The 18,143-nt window shown below is 41.3% G+C and overlaps 1 protein-coding gene across 1 annotated transcript in view; it reads right to left on the bottom strand.

The window, feature by feature from the left end:
- Positions 1–18,143, bottom strand: part of IGF2R (insulin like growth factor 2 receptor) — a 242,584-nt gene that overhangs the window by 159,390 nt on the left and 65,051 nt on the right. Inside the window, exons 2-3 of the mRNA XM_068232027.1 lie at positions 2,649–2,791; positions 326–441 (exon numbers count right to left, since the gene is read on the bottom strand). Coding sequence (XP_068088128.1) covers positions 326–441; positions 2,649–2,791 — 259 coding nt within the window. The remainder of the gene's footprint in view (positions 1–325; positions 442–2,648; positions 2,792–18,143) is intronic.

An 18,143-nucleotide genomic window follows, 5' to 3' on the forward strand; every position in this document is an offset into this window, starting at 1 on the left:
GTGTGAGCAGATCCTATACGTAGCATAGACATTCACATATCTGTCTTAGCATTCCATGATTCAGACAAAAGGCGTCCATTGTCAAGTGTGGACTGACCGTAGCATGTAGGCAAAGCACAAATATCACAACTTTTTACTACCTCCCATATTGATGGGTTACATAACTTCATATGCAAAGTGCACTGAAAGAACTGCCAAAGCACATAAAGGACAACAACGCTCGTGCATTTGTAAGTTAAGAGAAAACTCGTCAAGGAATACTTTGACAAACACATGCAAACAAAAGGAAGTGCACAAGAAAAATAAACCAGCAGCACATACTAACCAGCGACTTCCCGCAAACCAAATTGATGATAGTTTGGATTTTGTGATCAGTTCCTGGACAGCTCAGAGAAGTGTTATACACAAGCACATTATTGTCGCTCTGTACAGGTAAGTTTCCTGGAAATGAAATAAAACAGAAAATATAAGGAGAATCTATACTAAAAAGAAAAAAAAACAACAACAACAAAAAAACACTAAATAGCATCACATTTAAAAGAGGTTTCCATGTAATAACAGAACTTCTATCCTAATTTTTACTCCTTTTTTGGCATGGTGTTTCCATTAAAGTGCTCCATGTTTAGAATTACTTATAGAACTGACATGCATGCTGTCCATTCAAAAATCTCTAACCACACTGTGTTCTGTACCCAACAGTTTGTTTACTTTAGTTTCCACAGCAAGAATACCCATAATTAATGTTCTGCGTGAGAAATATTTTTTACTCCCTTGGGAAAGGGCAGATATTGGCTGGCTGGAAAACCAGTGAAAACAAATAGTAGAAAGAATTTGATCTTTGATGGTTACCAGTAACCTCCAAGTATCTGTAGGGATAAGAGACCAGGGCACAAATGGTGCAGTATCACTGAACAAATTGGTATATAAAGGAATGCGTATAACACTCACAAGGGCAGGTTGCAAAAACTTGCAACCACAGTCTGAGCCTACGGGAAGATGACTATCCCCGCTCGGTATCCCAGGTGTGTTTGTGAAGATTCTGGTTGGTCGCTCTTTGATAATTGTGAAGACTGCAAGGTCCTCATTACTATAAACCCCTAGGGCAGTGATGGCTAACCTTGGCACTCCAGCTGTGTTGGAACTACAAGTCCCATGAGGCATTGCAATATTCTGACAGCTCTAAGCACAACTCGGGGAGGCAGAGGCATGGTGGGATTTGTAGTTTTGTCACAGCTGGAGTGCCAAGGTTAGCCATCACTGCCCTAGGGATATAGACTATACTAAAAACACTGAGGGAGGCGCTATGGATGATAGAACACTATGAACTGATATATAAATGAGAAGTGTAACATCTTACCTTCTTAGAAGGACAAACCAATAAATGATGGAAAGGTATTGTTATTTTTATTCATGTACAATAGACCACACTTTTCATGGGTATTGTCCCACTTCCTCAGGTCTATAAAAGTGCCTGAAAAGCTTTGGTAATGAGCCAGAGCTCCACTATTAACCTTTGCTAATTGTAGCAAAGCAGTGTTGGAATAGTCAGCACTAGCCCTACTTTTGTTTATTGGGCCTTTGGAAGGATTTTATGTGCTTATATTTTGGTAAAAAATTTTTTTTATATATATATATATATATATATATATATATATATATATATATATATATATATATATATATATATATATATATATATATATATATATATATATATATATATATATATATATATCTCTATCAGACTTACAAAAACAAATTCTGAAACTTCATTCATTCTACACTGCCTTTTCATTACATTATCTACCCAGCTATAACATTCTACAAATGTCACTTCTTTGCAAGAACTGCACGGTCAGGCTTGCCCCATGTTTTGATATGTCTGTGCACCACACAACATACTTTTTATTTTTTTTTACTCCAGGCACCTGTCCCTTAGGTCCACTGAGACAACCTTTGCTTTTATGCTGGTTTGAAAAGATGATCAGACGTTTTTAGACTAACCAGGGTAAAACAGCAGTTAGAATTCTCTGTTAGGATATCACTGCTATCACTGGTGTCAGTATAAGTAGAAGAGATCAAAGTCAGAATCAGCAAGGTTTGATAAAATTATTAATCAACAAAAATTCTGTCTATTTCAACTACTACATATGTAAGGAGCAGCATTACTAGAGTCACACCCATCACACATGTTCAAAATTAAATAAGCAACACTGCTCTGGAATACCACTGATAAAATTCTAGCACATGTAAGAACTAATCCACACAGAGTATTGCTTTTCAGCCCTCAAGAAAAGCTGACTTTCAACTTGAACTATGACAACCAAACTTTTCCAGTCACAAGGGATAAAACTATGGTGGAAATGTTTTTAACAGTGTGACTAATGGAGATGTATGGCTCAATGTATAAAAAAAAAAAAAAAAAAAAAAAAAAACAGAAGCTATACACGTTCTTATACTCTAAGATGTACAGTTTCTGTGGAGTTGTATAATAAGCAACAGGTGAACATGGAATGAAAGAACGCGCTTAACTTCTCTCTCATGAAGTACTTCATTTCTTTTGATTTGTATAATGAATTATACCACAGATGAAAATGAGGGAATAATGATGGTACTAAGCACACTATCTAAAATGTTTAAGTACTTACCGACTGGCGTAAAGGTTTTCTTGCGGATATCAAAAGAACAGATGGAGCACTCCGTTCCCCCACAATCACTTGCTTTCAGGTTTTCACAAATGTTTATTTTGTACTGTATTTTTTTATCTTCATCTATTGCTTCCCATGTGTGTCTGTCAAAATAAGAAAATAAATTTAAATGGTTGGACTTTTTAACAAAATAACAAGACTTCGTAAAAACATCCATTGATAATCACAAGAGATGGCATTGCCAGTTATGGACAGGTAGGGTAAAAATATACGGTAACATTTATTACCACCAGCAGACATTTACAGATGGCCAGCCTTGGGGGGAGGTAGAGGGCAGGAATGATTAATCGAACAAGTTTGAAACATGTATTAGAGCTGCAGCACTGATACCGCCATGCTTCCTAATCCCTCTCTAAGTCTAAAAAAAAGCCATATCACACCTGTACAAACCACCTTCATCTGATAGAGTATGAACCACACCAAGTTCCACAGTGCTGCAAAACGCAGGCGTTTATAGAACTTGTAGGCTGTAAAAGAACTCAATTGAAATAATAATTTCAACTTGAAGGTGCCCAGTGGCACTAACAATCCAATTTATTGCGATCGGAAGGAACTGCTCGGAAAGTATCAATCGGGCTCATAAATGGAATGAAATTTATAACCAAGAACATGACACCGAATATGAATTTAGATACAGTAGATCAATGGTAAATTCTGTTTATCCAGACAAAATGATCTAAAGACATACTGTGTTACAAATCAACAATTTAGTTGACACATGGTAGTGCTCAATCCAGTGAGAAATGTTACTTTACAATCCATAGTTTATACACTAGATGTTACCACATCCTCACCCCAAAAAAATATTTAATAGTGAAAACAAAGCACGGAAAGCAGCTAACTTCTATAGGCAACTATGCAATTAGGGCTGCACTACATGGTCTGTGTCCCTGTTGTGGAGATTTTTCTTTCACTTCCATCTTCTGAAACTTTTGAAAACCGCAAGTGGTGTCTGACGTTCTCTTTTCTGGGAACCACCAAAAAACAGTTTCTAGTTGTAGCCAACATAAGAAAACCAGATTCTGGGTTCATTGAAAGATTATAGAATTACAGCACTTACACACGTATGTACTTTTAACAGTTTGTCCCCAAAAAGCATAAAAAAAACAATATGCATTCTGCTACTTAGAATTTACAGATGGATAACTAATCGCTGTGGCCTAGTGGCCCTTCAGTCCATGCCGACAGTTCTAAGCAATAATGTTGTATCTCCTTCCTTCTTTGGTTATACAGGAGATGACAAGAGCCAGGGTATATGGTAGATTGGATGGAGCTTCCAACATCAAAGCAACAGACAGTAACTGACCTGACTACTAACAGAAGCACTATCCTCCCAGCTTCTTTGACTAAATAGTATTTTTCACATCTGCCAGGGTGGACAGTAAGGGCAGTAGGCCGCAGTGACCAAATCTCTATCTGGACAATCTATATAAGAAATCAGTATATTTTTTCATGCACATGGGGGAGAAGTGGGGTCAGGTAGAAACCTACAAAAGTAGCTGTGTGTGCAAAAACAGATTTGCTTTAAAAGACACTTTGCTGAACATAAAAAAATGTGCTTTACAACAACAACAACAACAAATAACATTTGTAAAGCGCTTTTCTCCCGTGGGACTCAAAGCGCATAAGCATGGCTCCGACCATCGTGGTACAGAGGAAGAATTTTATAAATCTGGAAATGCCAGGCTAAACAGGTGGCTTTTCAGTCTGGATTTGAATAGCTCCAGAGATGGTGCTGTCTTTACTGGGTGTGGTAGGGAGTTCCAAAGAGTAGGGGCAGCATGACAGAAGGCTCTGTCTCCAGATTTTTTGAGGTGCACTCTGGGAGTGACCAAGTTTATAGAACTTGCTGATCTGAGGTTGTGAGAGGTGTGGTGCAGCTTCAGCAAGTCCTTCATGTATCCAGGGCCCAGATTGTGCAGGGATTTGAATGTCAGCAGTCCAATCTTGAAGAGTATTCTCCATTCTACTGGTAGCCAGTGCAGTGAGCGAAGGATCGGTGTAATGTGACAGTAGCGAGGCTGGTTTGTTAGCAATCTGGCAGCAGCATTCTGCACTAATTGCAGGCGGCGCAGGTCTTTTTTGGGGAGGCCAGCATAAAGGGCATTGCAGTAGTCCAGCCGTGATGTGATGAAGGCGTGGACTAGGGTTTGAAGATCCTCTGGGGGAATCAGATGTTTAATCTTTGCAATGTTCTTCAGATGAAAGAAGGAAGATTTAACCACAGATGAAATTTGGTTTCTGAAACTCAATTCCCCATCGATTAGTACGCCAAGGCTGCGCACAAGGTTGGAGCGGTTTATGTCTGAATTCCCAATCCTGATTGGTGTTGCTTTAGGATAGAGCTGTTTTGATGGCGAGCACTGGCTTTGGACAAACAGGACCTCAGTTTTGTCAGCATTCAGTTTCAACCAGTTATCATTCATCCATGCCTGAAGCTCAGCTAAGCAAGAGTTTATTTTTGGGGTAGGGTCTGTTCCACCAGGTTTGAAGGACAGGTATAGCTGTGTGTCATCGGCGTAGCAGTGGTACGTCAGGCCATGTCGTTGGATAAGTGTACCGAGTGGCAACATGTAGATTGCAAACAGCAGAGGGGATAGGATTGATCCTTGTGGCACTCCGAATTGTAGAGGTGCAGGTTTGGACATTATAGGTCCTAGGGATACTCTCTGTGTTCTGTCAGTCAGGAATGATCTGAACCACTGGAGGACTGATCCACTGATGCCACAGTACTCCTGCAGTCTGTTAAGCAGGATTTCATGGTCAACTGTATCAAAAGCAGCTGAGCGATCCAACAGGATTAGGATGGAGCATTCCCCTCTGTCCCTTGCCATGAGCAGATCGTTGCAGACTTGGATGAGGGCTGTTTCGCAGCTGTGGTGTTTCTTAAAGCCAGATTGTAGAGGGTCCAGGATGTTGTTTACTGACAGCCTGGTTTCAAGTTGCAGATAGACAGCCTTTTCAATAACTTTACCTAAGAAGGGGAGGTTGGAGACAGGTCTGTAGCTGCTCATAGCATCTGGATCCATGGAAGGTTTTTTAAGAAGGGGCTTGATAATTTCCTTCTTTTAGAGAGGTAGGAAACCTCCCTGCTTGCAGAGAGCAATTTACTATTTTGTGATTAGCCCATTGTAAAAGCTTTGTTCATCGTGATTGACATTCTTAAAGTGAACCAGAGACGAAGCACCCTCATGTATTTTACCATATAGATCAGTGGGAACATTAGAGAAAACACATACCATGCTTTCTGTTTCATTCTGCACTACACAGCTTGTTTCTTATCAGACCTGATAAGACTGAGCATTCAGTTTGGCTTTGCTATGACTCAGCTATAATGATTCCTGAGCAGAGCCAGCAAGGGGCAGGCTTGGACTTAAAAAGACATGAGAGAACACAGACTGAGCTGTAAATATTCCTGAGCAAAGCCAGACTGAATGCTCAGTCAGGGATTTTACCAGGGCTGATTAACCTCCCTGGCGGTAAGCCCGAGCTGAGCTCGGGCTATGCCGCCGGGAGGCACCGCTCAGGCCCCGCTGGGCCGATTTGCATAATTTTTTTTTTGTTACACGCAGCTAGCACTTTGCTAGCTGCGTGTAACCTCCGATCGCTGCCCGCCGATCCGCCGCTATACCCGTCGCCGCAGCCGCCCCCCCCCCCCCAGACCCCGTGCGCTGCCTGGCCAATCAGTGCCAGGCAGCGCCGTGGGGTGGATCGGATTCCCCTCGCCCCGTCGCTATGGCGACGGGGGAAGCCCTCCAAGAGATCTCGTTCTTCGAACGGGATCTCTTGATCTCCGTTCGCCGGCGGCGATCGGAGGGGCTGGGGGGATGCCGCTCAGCAGCGGCTATCATGTAGCGAGACATTGTCTCGCTACATGAAAAAAAAAAAAATTAAAAAAAAAAAAAGGTATTTGCTGCCCCCTGGCGGATTTTAACAAACCGCCAGGGAGGTTAAAAGCAAGCTGTGCAGTGCAGAATGAAACAGAAAGCAAGGTAGGTGTTTTCTCTAATGTTCCCACTGATGTATTTTTCGCCGTATAAGACGCACTTTTTCTCCCCAAAAAATAGGGGGAAAAAGTCCCTGCGTCTTATACGGCAAAGGCAGGGAATTCCCAACTTAGAAACGCCTGCCGATACGGACCGCGACCCGCCGCCACGTCGGGAATTCCCTGCCTGCATGGCTGCACCCGATGTATGCCTCTGCCCGCTCCCCATGCCTGTAATGTGTCCGGTGTGTGTAATATGTTCCCTCCCGCTGTGTGCCTGATCTCTGCGTGCCCCCGCTAGTGTATAATATACCCGCTCCCCCGCCTGCCTTATCTCCCTCCCCCATGTGGTTGCTGCCCCCCCCCCCACCCGGGTGTTAATCTGCAGCGGCTTACCTCTCTGCCTTGCCCGCGAGGATTGGAGACCTCCTTCACATCCGCGCATCTCGCTCTAGTGATCGGCATGTGATAATGACGCAATCACCACATGCCGAGCGTCTTATAAGGAGCAAAATATGGTATATGGTAAAATACATGAGGGTGCTTCGTCTCTGGTTCCCTTTAAGTTTGTCACAGGTAGCAAAATCTTTACTGCTGGCAAGGTGCTTAGCTACGCAATGTTTGTTGTGTGTTCCAAAGTGAGCAGAAACCAGAGTGCACAGGGAGAAGGCGGCTTTGTGACATCCTAACCTAGGCTAATAGTAGGGCGGGATTATACATCACGATAATAGATGCAAAATTGGGTATCCTGAATAATGTATGTCATTACAGAGCATTTTTAAAGTGGTTTAGCAGCTTATGACTTTGTTCAATATAAAAAGCTCACCAAAATGAGTATCCCAAAAGCAAAATCTGGAGAGATTTAAAAAACAACAACTCAAAGTGGTCCTAAAATCATCTGGTTTCCAAGGGTTATAACTAAATGTAGCTGCTAATTGATCACCTTTGCTGGACAGAATTATCAGTTTGTGCTGGAAGTGCATACAAAGTATAAACAATGCAGAAACGTTTGTGCTGTATCCAGGGGAGAACTTTCTCTCTTTTATTTGCTTACTAGTTACTTCAGTAGTATATATGAGAATTTGTCCTGCAGCTAGCAATGATACCCGTTTGCTTCAGTGAGGTGTAAACATCCTTTCAGAAGACATCAGAGCAGTCTCAGTGTTCCATATCCATTTTTATGGTGTTTAATGATTCACACACTACTGCTGCCAGAATGATCAGTAGGATGTCAGGCAACAGGTATTGTTAAAAAGGAAAGAAATATGGCAGCCTCCATATCCCTCAGGTCAGTTGTCCTTTAAGGAGGCACTGCAATGACATACAGTAGAGTGTTCTAAATTATGAAGGATACCCAATTTTATAATCATTTTTCCTGGATACAGCACGTGTGTGTGTGTGTGTGTGTGTGTGTGTGTGTGTGTGTGTGTGTGTGTGTGTGTGTGTGTGTGTGTGTGTGTGTGTGTGTGTGTGTGTGTACCCTCCTAGTGGAATTTAGCCCAGGCTACTTAGTTACGCAGGCTTCAGCCCCCATTGTACTCTGGGAGGCGTTTCAGAACAACTTCAGAAAACACAACAAACATTCCTCAGTGATGCTCTTTGCAAACAGTAAAGATGATGTTGCCACCTGTGATAACTTTAAGAATTGAAATCAGGGTGAGGAGAGACTACAATAGGCAAACACTGACTAAATCATTTACAAATGAAGATTGTAAAAAAATAAGCAATTTTATTCAATATTGTACATTCAGTAAAGTTCCTCTTTAAGGCCATCAGGAGAGCAGTACAAAACATTGATGATCCATCGACTTATAGTCTGTACATTTCTGAACACTATTAAAGGGAATCTGAAGTGAAAATAACTTATGATATAATGATTTGTATTTGTAGTAAATCTAAGAAATAAAACATTGAGGCTACTTACACACCAGGACATTGCGTTTAGGGGATGTTATAGGGCACATAACGTGCCCCTAACGCAACGCCTGGTGCTCTCTGATGTGGAAGTCAGAGTGAGCCGTGTTGTGCAGCTCACTCTGCGCCTGTAACGTCTTAGTGTGTAGGCAGCCTAACAGCAGAGACATAAGTCTAATATTGTTTCCGGTACAGGAAGAGTTAAGAAACTCCAGTTATCTAAGCAAAAGAGCCACTGATCTCTCCAAAACTTTCAAAGTCGCAGAGAGCTCTGTCTTCTGAAGCTTATTATCTCAAGTGTGTCACTGTATTTTGTTTTTTCTGCAGAGTAAAGTTCAAAATTTGATTAGCCTGCTTTGTGAAATCCTCTAGAATGCTGAGTGTAGTGTGCAATTTGCAAATATTAGAGAATGATGCAAACTATATAACTGAGATTAAAAATACAAAACTATTTTCTTTTCTACTAATGTGCTTTTAATTATCCGTACTACACATACAATTCATCATTTTATTTTATTTTTTGTTGCTTCAGTGTCACTTTAAAGGAGGCATACTAAATGATGGAATCTTGCTTTTAACCTATGGAATCCCTTACTTCTACCAGACCTGACAGACCAAGGCTATAGGCACCTTGCCAGCAGTCATCTACCATAATGTCACCATTTCCTTCTGAAGAGTAGTAATTGACCTGCAACTGACCTGACTAACAGAAGCCCTACCTCCTGTCTGCAATGGACGCACAGGATATCCAAGCTAGACTCGCAGGAAATTTCCTAGCATCAAGCGTGTTCCACACAAAACAATTAATAGAAGAAACCAGAGGCTTAAAAATTTGAAAATTATTCTTGACTCACAAAACAATCCATTCTATCATCTCGGCTATAAACAAATTATATACATTAACTAAATCAGCTTATGAACATTCGCTTAAAACACTGACAAGGAATAATATACTGTACATCTAAACCAAGATCCACTCAAATCAAAATCACTAATAATTCTGAGTTGATCCTAAAATTTTATGCAAAATGGAATTGGACCAATCAAATTCAGATGACACGTGGATGGAAATTAAACATAATGGGGTTGGCAATATGAACAAAACTAAACTTCTTGGAAGTCAATACTATCATTCTAGGAAACCAATAAGAAACTTAGGATTCTAATAAATCCACACTGAATTCTGTCTGGCTTCTCCAGTCATAAGTAACTAACAACTGTTAAATGCCAGAAATTTGATCCTAAGGGCCCTTTTACATTAAATCAGTGGCTCTCAGTTATAACTTAAAGACATGTGACCTTCAGAGTAATGTCCATGTTTTCCTATGGCTTAGTTCCCACTATACACGTTTTAGCTGAAAGCTTTTTCACAATGCACTGCTATGGAGGAAAAAAAAAGCATACCAACACATACTAATGCACTAAGTTCAAAAGGGCCCTAATTACATTGGTATGCGTTAGTACGCGTTTTATTCTATTTTCTCTATAGCAGTGCATTGTGAAAAAGTTTTCAGTTAAAACACGTATAGTAGGAACTGAGCAATAGGGAAACATGGACACTATTTGAAAATCAGTTCTCTTTCAGTTATAACTGAGAGCAACTGATTAAGTGTAAAAGGGCCCTAAAGGTGGCCACACACACCATACAAATTCCATGCAATCTGTATACTACATGGATGTAGGTAAGATTGAATACAAATTGTAGTCAGATTGCATGAAAAATTGTATGTGTGGCCACCTGAAGGCCTTTTAGGGCTAGTGCACACCAAAATCACCATTGCTATCGCTAAGCGATTTGCAACAGCAATTTTGTGAAGCGATTTTCAGAGCGATTTTAGAATGAATGACCATTTTTGCCTATTCATTCAAGTCGAATTGCTCCAAAAATGCTACGTGCAGAGTTTGCAATTTTACAGAAAAAAATAAATAAAATAAAATAAAAAAAATAAATCACACCTTCATTGGGTTTCAGTAGCTAAGCGCTTTTCATAGTGCTGGTGATCTGAAATGTGCTCAGGAGCGCTCTTGGTGTGCACCAGCCCTGTGTGGTTTATAACACAAATGCTCTAAATAAAAGCTTGCAGCCATTTTGGAAGGTTAGTGCAAACAGCTGCAAGGTCAACTGCAAGATGAACACAGAGAGAAATTTTATTTTCCTTTTTCTTTCTTCCCCTTTTCTGCCCCTCCCCTTTTCAAGTTGGTGAGCCTCCCAATTTATTATGTTCTTACTAATAGAACACAGCTCCTTATATCAAGATTGATTAATGGAAAAATTATCAATATGAAAATCACGGTATAAACTAATCTAAAGAAATATTTGCTACTCTGAGTAAATTAATGCTAACTATTTTAGAATATTAAATCAAACTATATTAGAATACAAAAAGCATCCTTACTAATACGGATGCAAAGTTATGCAAGGCAAAAAAAACTAAATACACATCTTCCATCCATTCTCTTTCTCCTCACCCATGAAGCTGCTAACACAACATCCCCTGACTGGGTCGTTATATGTCTATCTATTGAACTTGCCTCAGGGCTCTTTCACATCAGAGCTTGCGTTGGAGAACGCTCAAAGCATGCGTTTTGTTGTATGCCTTTTAATGCGTTTTGATATGCGTTGCACTGCAGTGAGTGTGCGTTTTTAATCCGTTTTCAATCCGTTAGGGCTCTTTCACATTAGGGCAGATTTTCTGCGTTTCAACGCAAAGGATAAAGTTTGCGTTACCCAAGGTGAAATGAAAGTCCATTACTGCACATAGAAAAACGCAGGTAATTTTTTTTTCTTTTAGTTTTCAACTTTCTACATTGTTCCTCTGTTGCATTCTGGGACTGATTGCCTGCGTTAACGGATTGAAAACGCGCATAGTGTGCGTTTTACATTGACTAACATTGTAACGCATAAAGCTAGCGTTGGCTGAAAAACTGCGCCTGGGTGCAGTGTAACGCAACGCACAAAAAGGCTGCGTTATATGTGAAAGCTAAAATGAAAGTCTATGGACTTTCATTTCACCTTGGGTAACGCAAACTTTACCCTTTGCGTTGAAACGCAGAAAATCTGCCCTAATGTGAAAGAGCCCTCATTAGCTTGCTTCCAAACGTAAATTCTTAATACATCCATTAGATGGCACCATAGGACAATTTGATTATACTCAGCAGTTATCTGCACAGCAACAGTATATGCACTAATATTTTACCTGGTAAGGATGGGTTATTATTATAGTTCACAAATCTACTACAGATTTTAATTCTCTAGCACTCTTCACTACATCAAGTTTTCCATTTCCCTTTTTCAATAAAAACAGTTTTTAATTATGAAAATAATAATAATCCGGGTGGAGTGCACCTGCTGCCACACCCAGTTCTGCATATTAAAGAGACTTTAACAAAATTTTCAGCCTTAGTTCCTCTATCCTATAAGTTCCTTTGCCTGTTCTAATGTGCTCTGGCTTACTGCCGCCTTTCCTAATTGCACAGTGACTGTGTTATCTCTGTTATATGTTCCAAACTATTTTCTTCTGTCAAGCAAAGGCTGGAACGTGTGGAATGTGCAGGGCTGCTTGTGATTGGATAGAAGCAATACACACCCTCTGCAGGCCCCCTGCAGGCTCTGTATGACTCACACACTGCTTATGTGAGCCTATCACAAGCTGGTTAGTTTGTTTGTAAACACTGCCTAAAACTGTTAATTACAAGCCAGGATTGCAGCAGAGAGTGGCAGAAACAGCACAGAGGGGCCCAGGAGAACATAATGAATAGAATGGTATGCTTTTTGCTCTTCTGAAGCAGCAGGTGAGCTGCGACCGCGTCAGGCGTGTTCCCTCTCCCAGCTTCCAGCCCATTTAGCTCCGGTAAGGGCACTCATTAACACTGTATGCTCTTTATGCACTTTATTCCTAATTTTTCATCTTTTCAGCATATTTACTAGGAGTTGTTTGTCGGCTGTTTTTTTTTGCACAGGCTCTGTGTGGGGGGCTGTGTGCATGTACATCCCCAGTTCTCTTATCTGGGGCTGGGTATACACGCGGCTCCGACACGCAGAAGACTTTCACTGTATATGTTCATGTTTTTTATTGGTTTGGTCTACGTATTCACAGGCACCAGTCACTTTACGAGATGTATGTAATTAGAATATTATTATGTTTGTTTATGTGCACAGACATCAATTGTGAGTAGATGGATAGCTGGCCTCAGTGTATCCCCTTGCACTAGGCACTTTTGCACTGGGCACTTATTGTATATATCTGAAGTGTCCTTCCGTGTATGCTTTATACTTGAGTATTGGAACTTTATTATTTAATTTTTCCTATTGAGCTGGAATACCAACAATTCTTGGTTTTAATCGGGAGATTTTAATTATTTTATAGTTGTCTTTTAAATGGATTGTTTAATAAAGCTTTACCTATAATTATTTGCACCATATATGTGTGGAGCCATTTTTTTGCTAGATATTTATGACCTATATTGGTACTTTTCTTTGATATAGTGTTAGTAATTTGCCAATTAAGTAGTGGATTTTGTAACATTAGATATTGGGCCGCAAGGCCCTTATCGCTCCCCCGCTTTTGGAAACAGATTCTCTTTAACTCTCAGGGGGGAAAAAAAAGCATTTTACTTTTGAATACTGTGGTAAGGTGTCTGCATTTCTTTTGGATTTTCATTACTGTCCTATACTTTCATCTATGCACACAGGAAGTGGGGAAAGCTTTCCAAGAATGACAGACAGCAACAAACAATTTTGTATGGGTAAGAGGGACACTAGCAACATAACTATAAAATAAAAAAAATAAAAAACACGAATTCACCTGAAATATTCAAATCAAAGATGGCTTTATTGGCACGACCAAAATTCATACAGGCATTTCCAAAGCAGGGGGAATGGGTAGGGGTACAGTGGGTTAGCAGCTAATGGACATTTTAAGACTTGCTGTTCATTTAGGCTCCTCTCAGTGGCATATATCATTACTGCAGCAATATTAGTGTTGATTAAAGGACCAATATCACAAAAAATATCACGAAAAATGTTAAAATTTAAAATACACGTAAACACATAAATAAGAAGTAGGTTTCTTTTAGAGTAAAATGATACATAAATAAGCTTTCTCCTATGTTGCTGTCACTTTCAGCAGGTAGTAGAAATCTGACAGAACCGACAGGTTTTGGACTTGTCCATCTCTTCATGTGGGATTCTCAACACAACATTTATTGTTTAAAAGACTTTCCCTGAAAATGATTTATACAAAGATGCTGGCCAGACTCCCTGCTCACTGCACACTTTTTTGGTAGTTGGTCAGAGCAACTGACATTCACTAAGGGCTTTTGAAAATAAATAAAACCCGGAGAACCACCCATGAGGAGATGGGCTAGCTCAAAACCTGTTGGTTCTGTCAGATTTAAACTCCCTACTGTAAGTGACAGAAAACATGGGAGATAAGTAATCTATGGCTCATTCAACTCTGGGATAAAAATGTACTTTTTATTTGTATGTGTTTATATGCATTTTAAATTTTACAATTTTCGCGGTAGTGGTCCTTTAAGGATTTGCTGATGAAGGCTAATAGTTTACTGAGAGAACATCTACATCAGGAGGATCTGCACACACCTTAGATTTTCACCCAAAACCATCACAATCAAACATTTTGGGAGACAAAATCTATTACATGCACTTAATAGATCTGTAGATCTAGTATCCCTGACATGTTTTTATGCTGTCCCTTGTTTCCTTTTACCAGGGCTACCAGTTTTCATTAAGGCCACGTTAACATCATGAAACGCGGATGGCTGTGCGTTCGGAACTTTGTGAAAAAATGCGTGCAGCAGACCGCACTGGTCCGGAACGCATGCAGTGTGATCAGACAGTGCAGTCTATGCACTTTCTGAAATTGTGTGCGTCGGCCTCCGGACAGCAGTCTGGACAGCAACGCGTGCAGTGTGAACGGGGCCTAAAAGTTACAAAGGTCCATGAAGGTCTATGACAGAAAATAACTAACCCATTTCCAGACTGTTCAAAACTAAAATACTTTTCCTTGAAGCTGGCTGTTAAAGCATGCTGTACATAACCCCACACTTCCATGTTATACCAAACAACAAATGCTCCCAACAAACTGACTGCCCAAACTATTGGTTGTACAAATAAATGAAAATTCTAGAAAAAAAAAGTGCTCCTGAGCTCCTGGAATACAGATAAAGACATTCTACATGCAAACAAAATGTTTAATAAGCCCGGTATAACACGGGGATCAGGTCAGGATTGGGTGCAGGTTTAACTTCTTGACGCCTGTGTTAATTATCAATGGAGCCTTCAAGCAGTGAATGGTGTGCCCAATGCAGATAGCAGCTGGCCACCTTATAGGAAAAACTGGTTGTATTTGTTCAATTGTTTGGGCGCTGGTGTTAGTGTTAAGAATTTTTTTTTTTTTGGGGGGGGGGGTAGTTATAGGCTCTAAGAGCAGATGGTTCAAGTTAGAATAGGTGCTGGGTAAGCGCATAGCAAAACATGGGTTAGCTGGGTGCCTTCAGTATGGGTTAGCTTTAGTGCAGGTTAGCCAGGTGCCCTTAGTGTAGGTTAGCCGGGTGCCCTTAGTGTAGGTTAGCCGGGTGCCCTTAGTGTAGGTTAGCCGGGTGCCCTCAGTGTAGGTTAGCCGGGTGCCCTCAGTGTAGGTTAGCTGGGTGCCCTCAGTGTAGGTTAGCTGGGTGCCCTCAGTGTAGGTTAGCTGGGTGCCCTTAGTGTAGGTTAGCTGGGTGCCCTTAGTGTAGGTTAGCTGGGTGCCCTTAGTGTAGGTTAGCTGGGTGCCCTTAGTGTAGGTTAGCTGGGTGCCCTTAGTGTAGGTTAGCTGGGTGCCCTTAGTGTAGGTTAGCTGGGTGCCCTTAGTGTAGGTTAGCTGGGTGCCCTTACTGTAGGTTAGCTGGGTGCCCTTACTGTAGGTTAGCTGGGTGCCCTTACTGTAGGTTAGCTGGGTGCCCTTACTGTAGGTTAGCTGGGTGCCCTTACTGTAGGTTAGCTGGGTGCCCTTACTGTAGGTTAGCTGGGTATAGGAGCCCGGGTGAACGCAACTTGCCTCCCTCCAGCTCCAGCGATGGCGTCCTGGCTTCACCCCCTCAGCCGCGGCTGCCTGGAGGGCAGATATGCAGTTTGGCGGCTGAGGTAGGCTCCGGCGGGCAGCGTGAGTGGAGGCGGAAGTGTTGTCTCCAGCGCCGCCCCCCAGCCATGACACTGCATCTCCGCCCCTGGGCTCTCAGCCGCGCCTCGCGCCTCTCTCCTCCCCGCGGCCAGCAGCAGAATCTGACAGGACGCGGCCGACTGGCCGTGTTCTTAAGCTGCTGGCTGCTAAATTCAATGGGACGCGGCCACGAGGCCGCGATCTACCAAACAGGCGGTCGCGATCTACCGGTAGATTGCGATCGACCTATTGGGCAGCCCTGGTCTACACTATGCATAGGCCTACTCTATGTACATCACTCTGTATGGGTATGCCACTAAATGTAAACTCTATTCTATTGTATGTCCAATTTGTGTACCATCACCAACCCTGTATGTGCCAAAAATAATTCTGGGCACAACCTCCGTAGCACTCATGCATAGCCACTTCCTGGAGAATATTCTGCCGAGGAGGTCATCAAATACTAAAGAGTTCGGGAAAAGGAGGGTCCTGAAGACTACAACCAGCAGTAGGATGATCAGTAAAGCTATGTTCCTCATGGCCAGATGGATCAGGGGACCTCCAGCGACAATCATTCCCAGATCCAACTAGCAGAATCAAGCTAATAAGAAACAGATGGGACATGTTTAGCAAAGATCTAGACCCATACTTCTGACCAGATTGACTTAACCTCATCTCGGGGGTTACCTCACCCTTATTTTTGCACTGGGCACCTTATTCAGAGGCTCTGCCTCTGACACAGGAGACCAGGGTTCAAATCTCAGCTCTTCCTATTCAGCAAGCCAGCACCTATTCAGTAAGGAGTTCTTGGGCAAGACTCCATAACACTGCTAAAGCCTACTGAGTGTACTCTAGTGGCTGCCTCGCAAGCGCTTCGAATCAGACAGGAAAATTGTGCTATACAAAAAACAAATTATTATTCACTTACAGCACTCACCACTTTATCAGTCAAAACATTCTGACCTCTTTATTGACATTATGGTCACTTAAGCACTTGTTCTTTATCCATGAAAATGAGATATTTTGTTTAGGTTTACCTCTTAGGTTTTACACATTGCTATTGCACTGTTTATGCAATTATGTGCCACAGTATTGACTAATTTATATTCCAACGCCTTCTTGTTTTTAATTGGTTTTATTGAACTTGACTTAATAAAAGTGTTAATTTGATTTTTCATTGAAGTCTGCTGTGGTGTTGTGTAGCCAACGGTCTATTGTTGATTTAGCAAAGATCTGAATTATTAGTTGCGGCGTGATTTGCCATGATGGTCGTTCAATACAATCTATCATTGTGGATAGCCACACATCGTTAAACAATGTCACACAATATTGGAAAATGATTGTTCGTTGCAAAAGCATATTGCAAAAAAACATGCCGTGGGTATAAACTTTAAAGGGCAATTTAGCGTACCTTGTGCTTAAATCACTACACTTTTTGGCTACACTTTTTGGTGTACTTTAGGGCAAGATTAGTTTACTTTTAACTAAATAAGGCCCTTTTCCACAGGAGGTTAAATTCACCACGTCCGCTTCTCCTGTGCACCAGCTGGGCGCTTGCTATTACTCAGCACGTGTTGTATAGGATGACCCTAAATTTAAAAAAAAAAAAAAATTCATCTGACCTCACTGGCCCTAGAGGAAGACACTGAGCCAGCCTGCTAGGAAGGGAAAATCCCGGGTAGACAACAAGGGAGCCCAAGGCCTAATGGGGGCTGAAGGAAGCCCCAGGTAAGTATAAATGCCATTGTTGTCTCCACTACAGTACAAGTAATGTAACAGTTTTATTACTGTAAAGAGTACTGTAATAAAAAATAAAAAAATAAAAAAAGTTGTGTATCCTGCAAGACCAAACCAATGTAAAGGGGTAGAACTATATTGAAGAAATAAGGCTTCTAACATGCTACAGCTGTTACAAGTAAAATCTCACTGCTGCTGAGAAACAAACAACCCACATAGTTTAAGGTGTACCAGTTCAAGGGACTAGTGACAAATATTTTAGCTTGTTAAGCATGCAAAACATTCATCCATTCCACTGGGTACAGACACTGATAAAGGGAACATCTAAGTTTGTTGCCAGTCAAAGGCTGAGTCAGTTATGAAAAGTGAGTAACAAGCTCCTACTCACAGTATTTATTACTCATGCTGCAAGAGGAGAGGTTTCCAAGCAGTCTAGTCTTCTGCACAGGCCAACAACCCACAAGCTTGCAAAGATGTACAATTTCAGCGTCAGTCAATCTTGAAAATGTATAACTGCCTCCAAAATGCACTGGAAACAAACACTAGGCTAGGTTCACAGCAGGACATTGCGGTGCTGCATTATAAAGTTTCATAATGCAGCTTACACAATGCAATTAAAAGTGTATGCGACGTGCACAG

The sequence above is a fragment of the Hyperolius riggenbachi genome, chromosome 4 (assembly GCF_040937935.1).
Source record: "Hyperolius riggenbachi isolate aHypRig1 chromosome 4, aHypRig1.pri, whole genome shotgun sequence".
Taxonomy (NCBI): Eukaryota; Metazoa; Chordata; class Amphibia; order Anura; family Hyperoliidae; genus Hyperolius; species Hyperolius riggenbachi.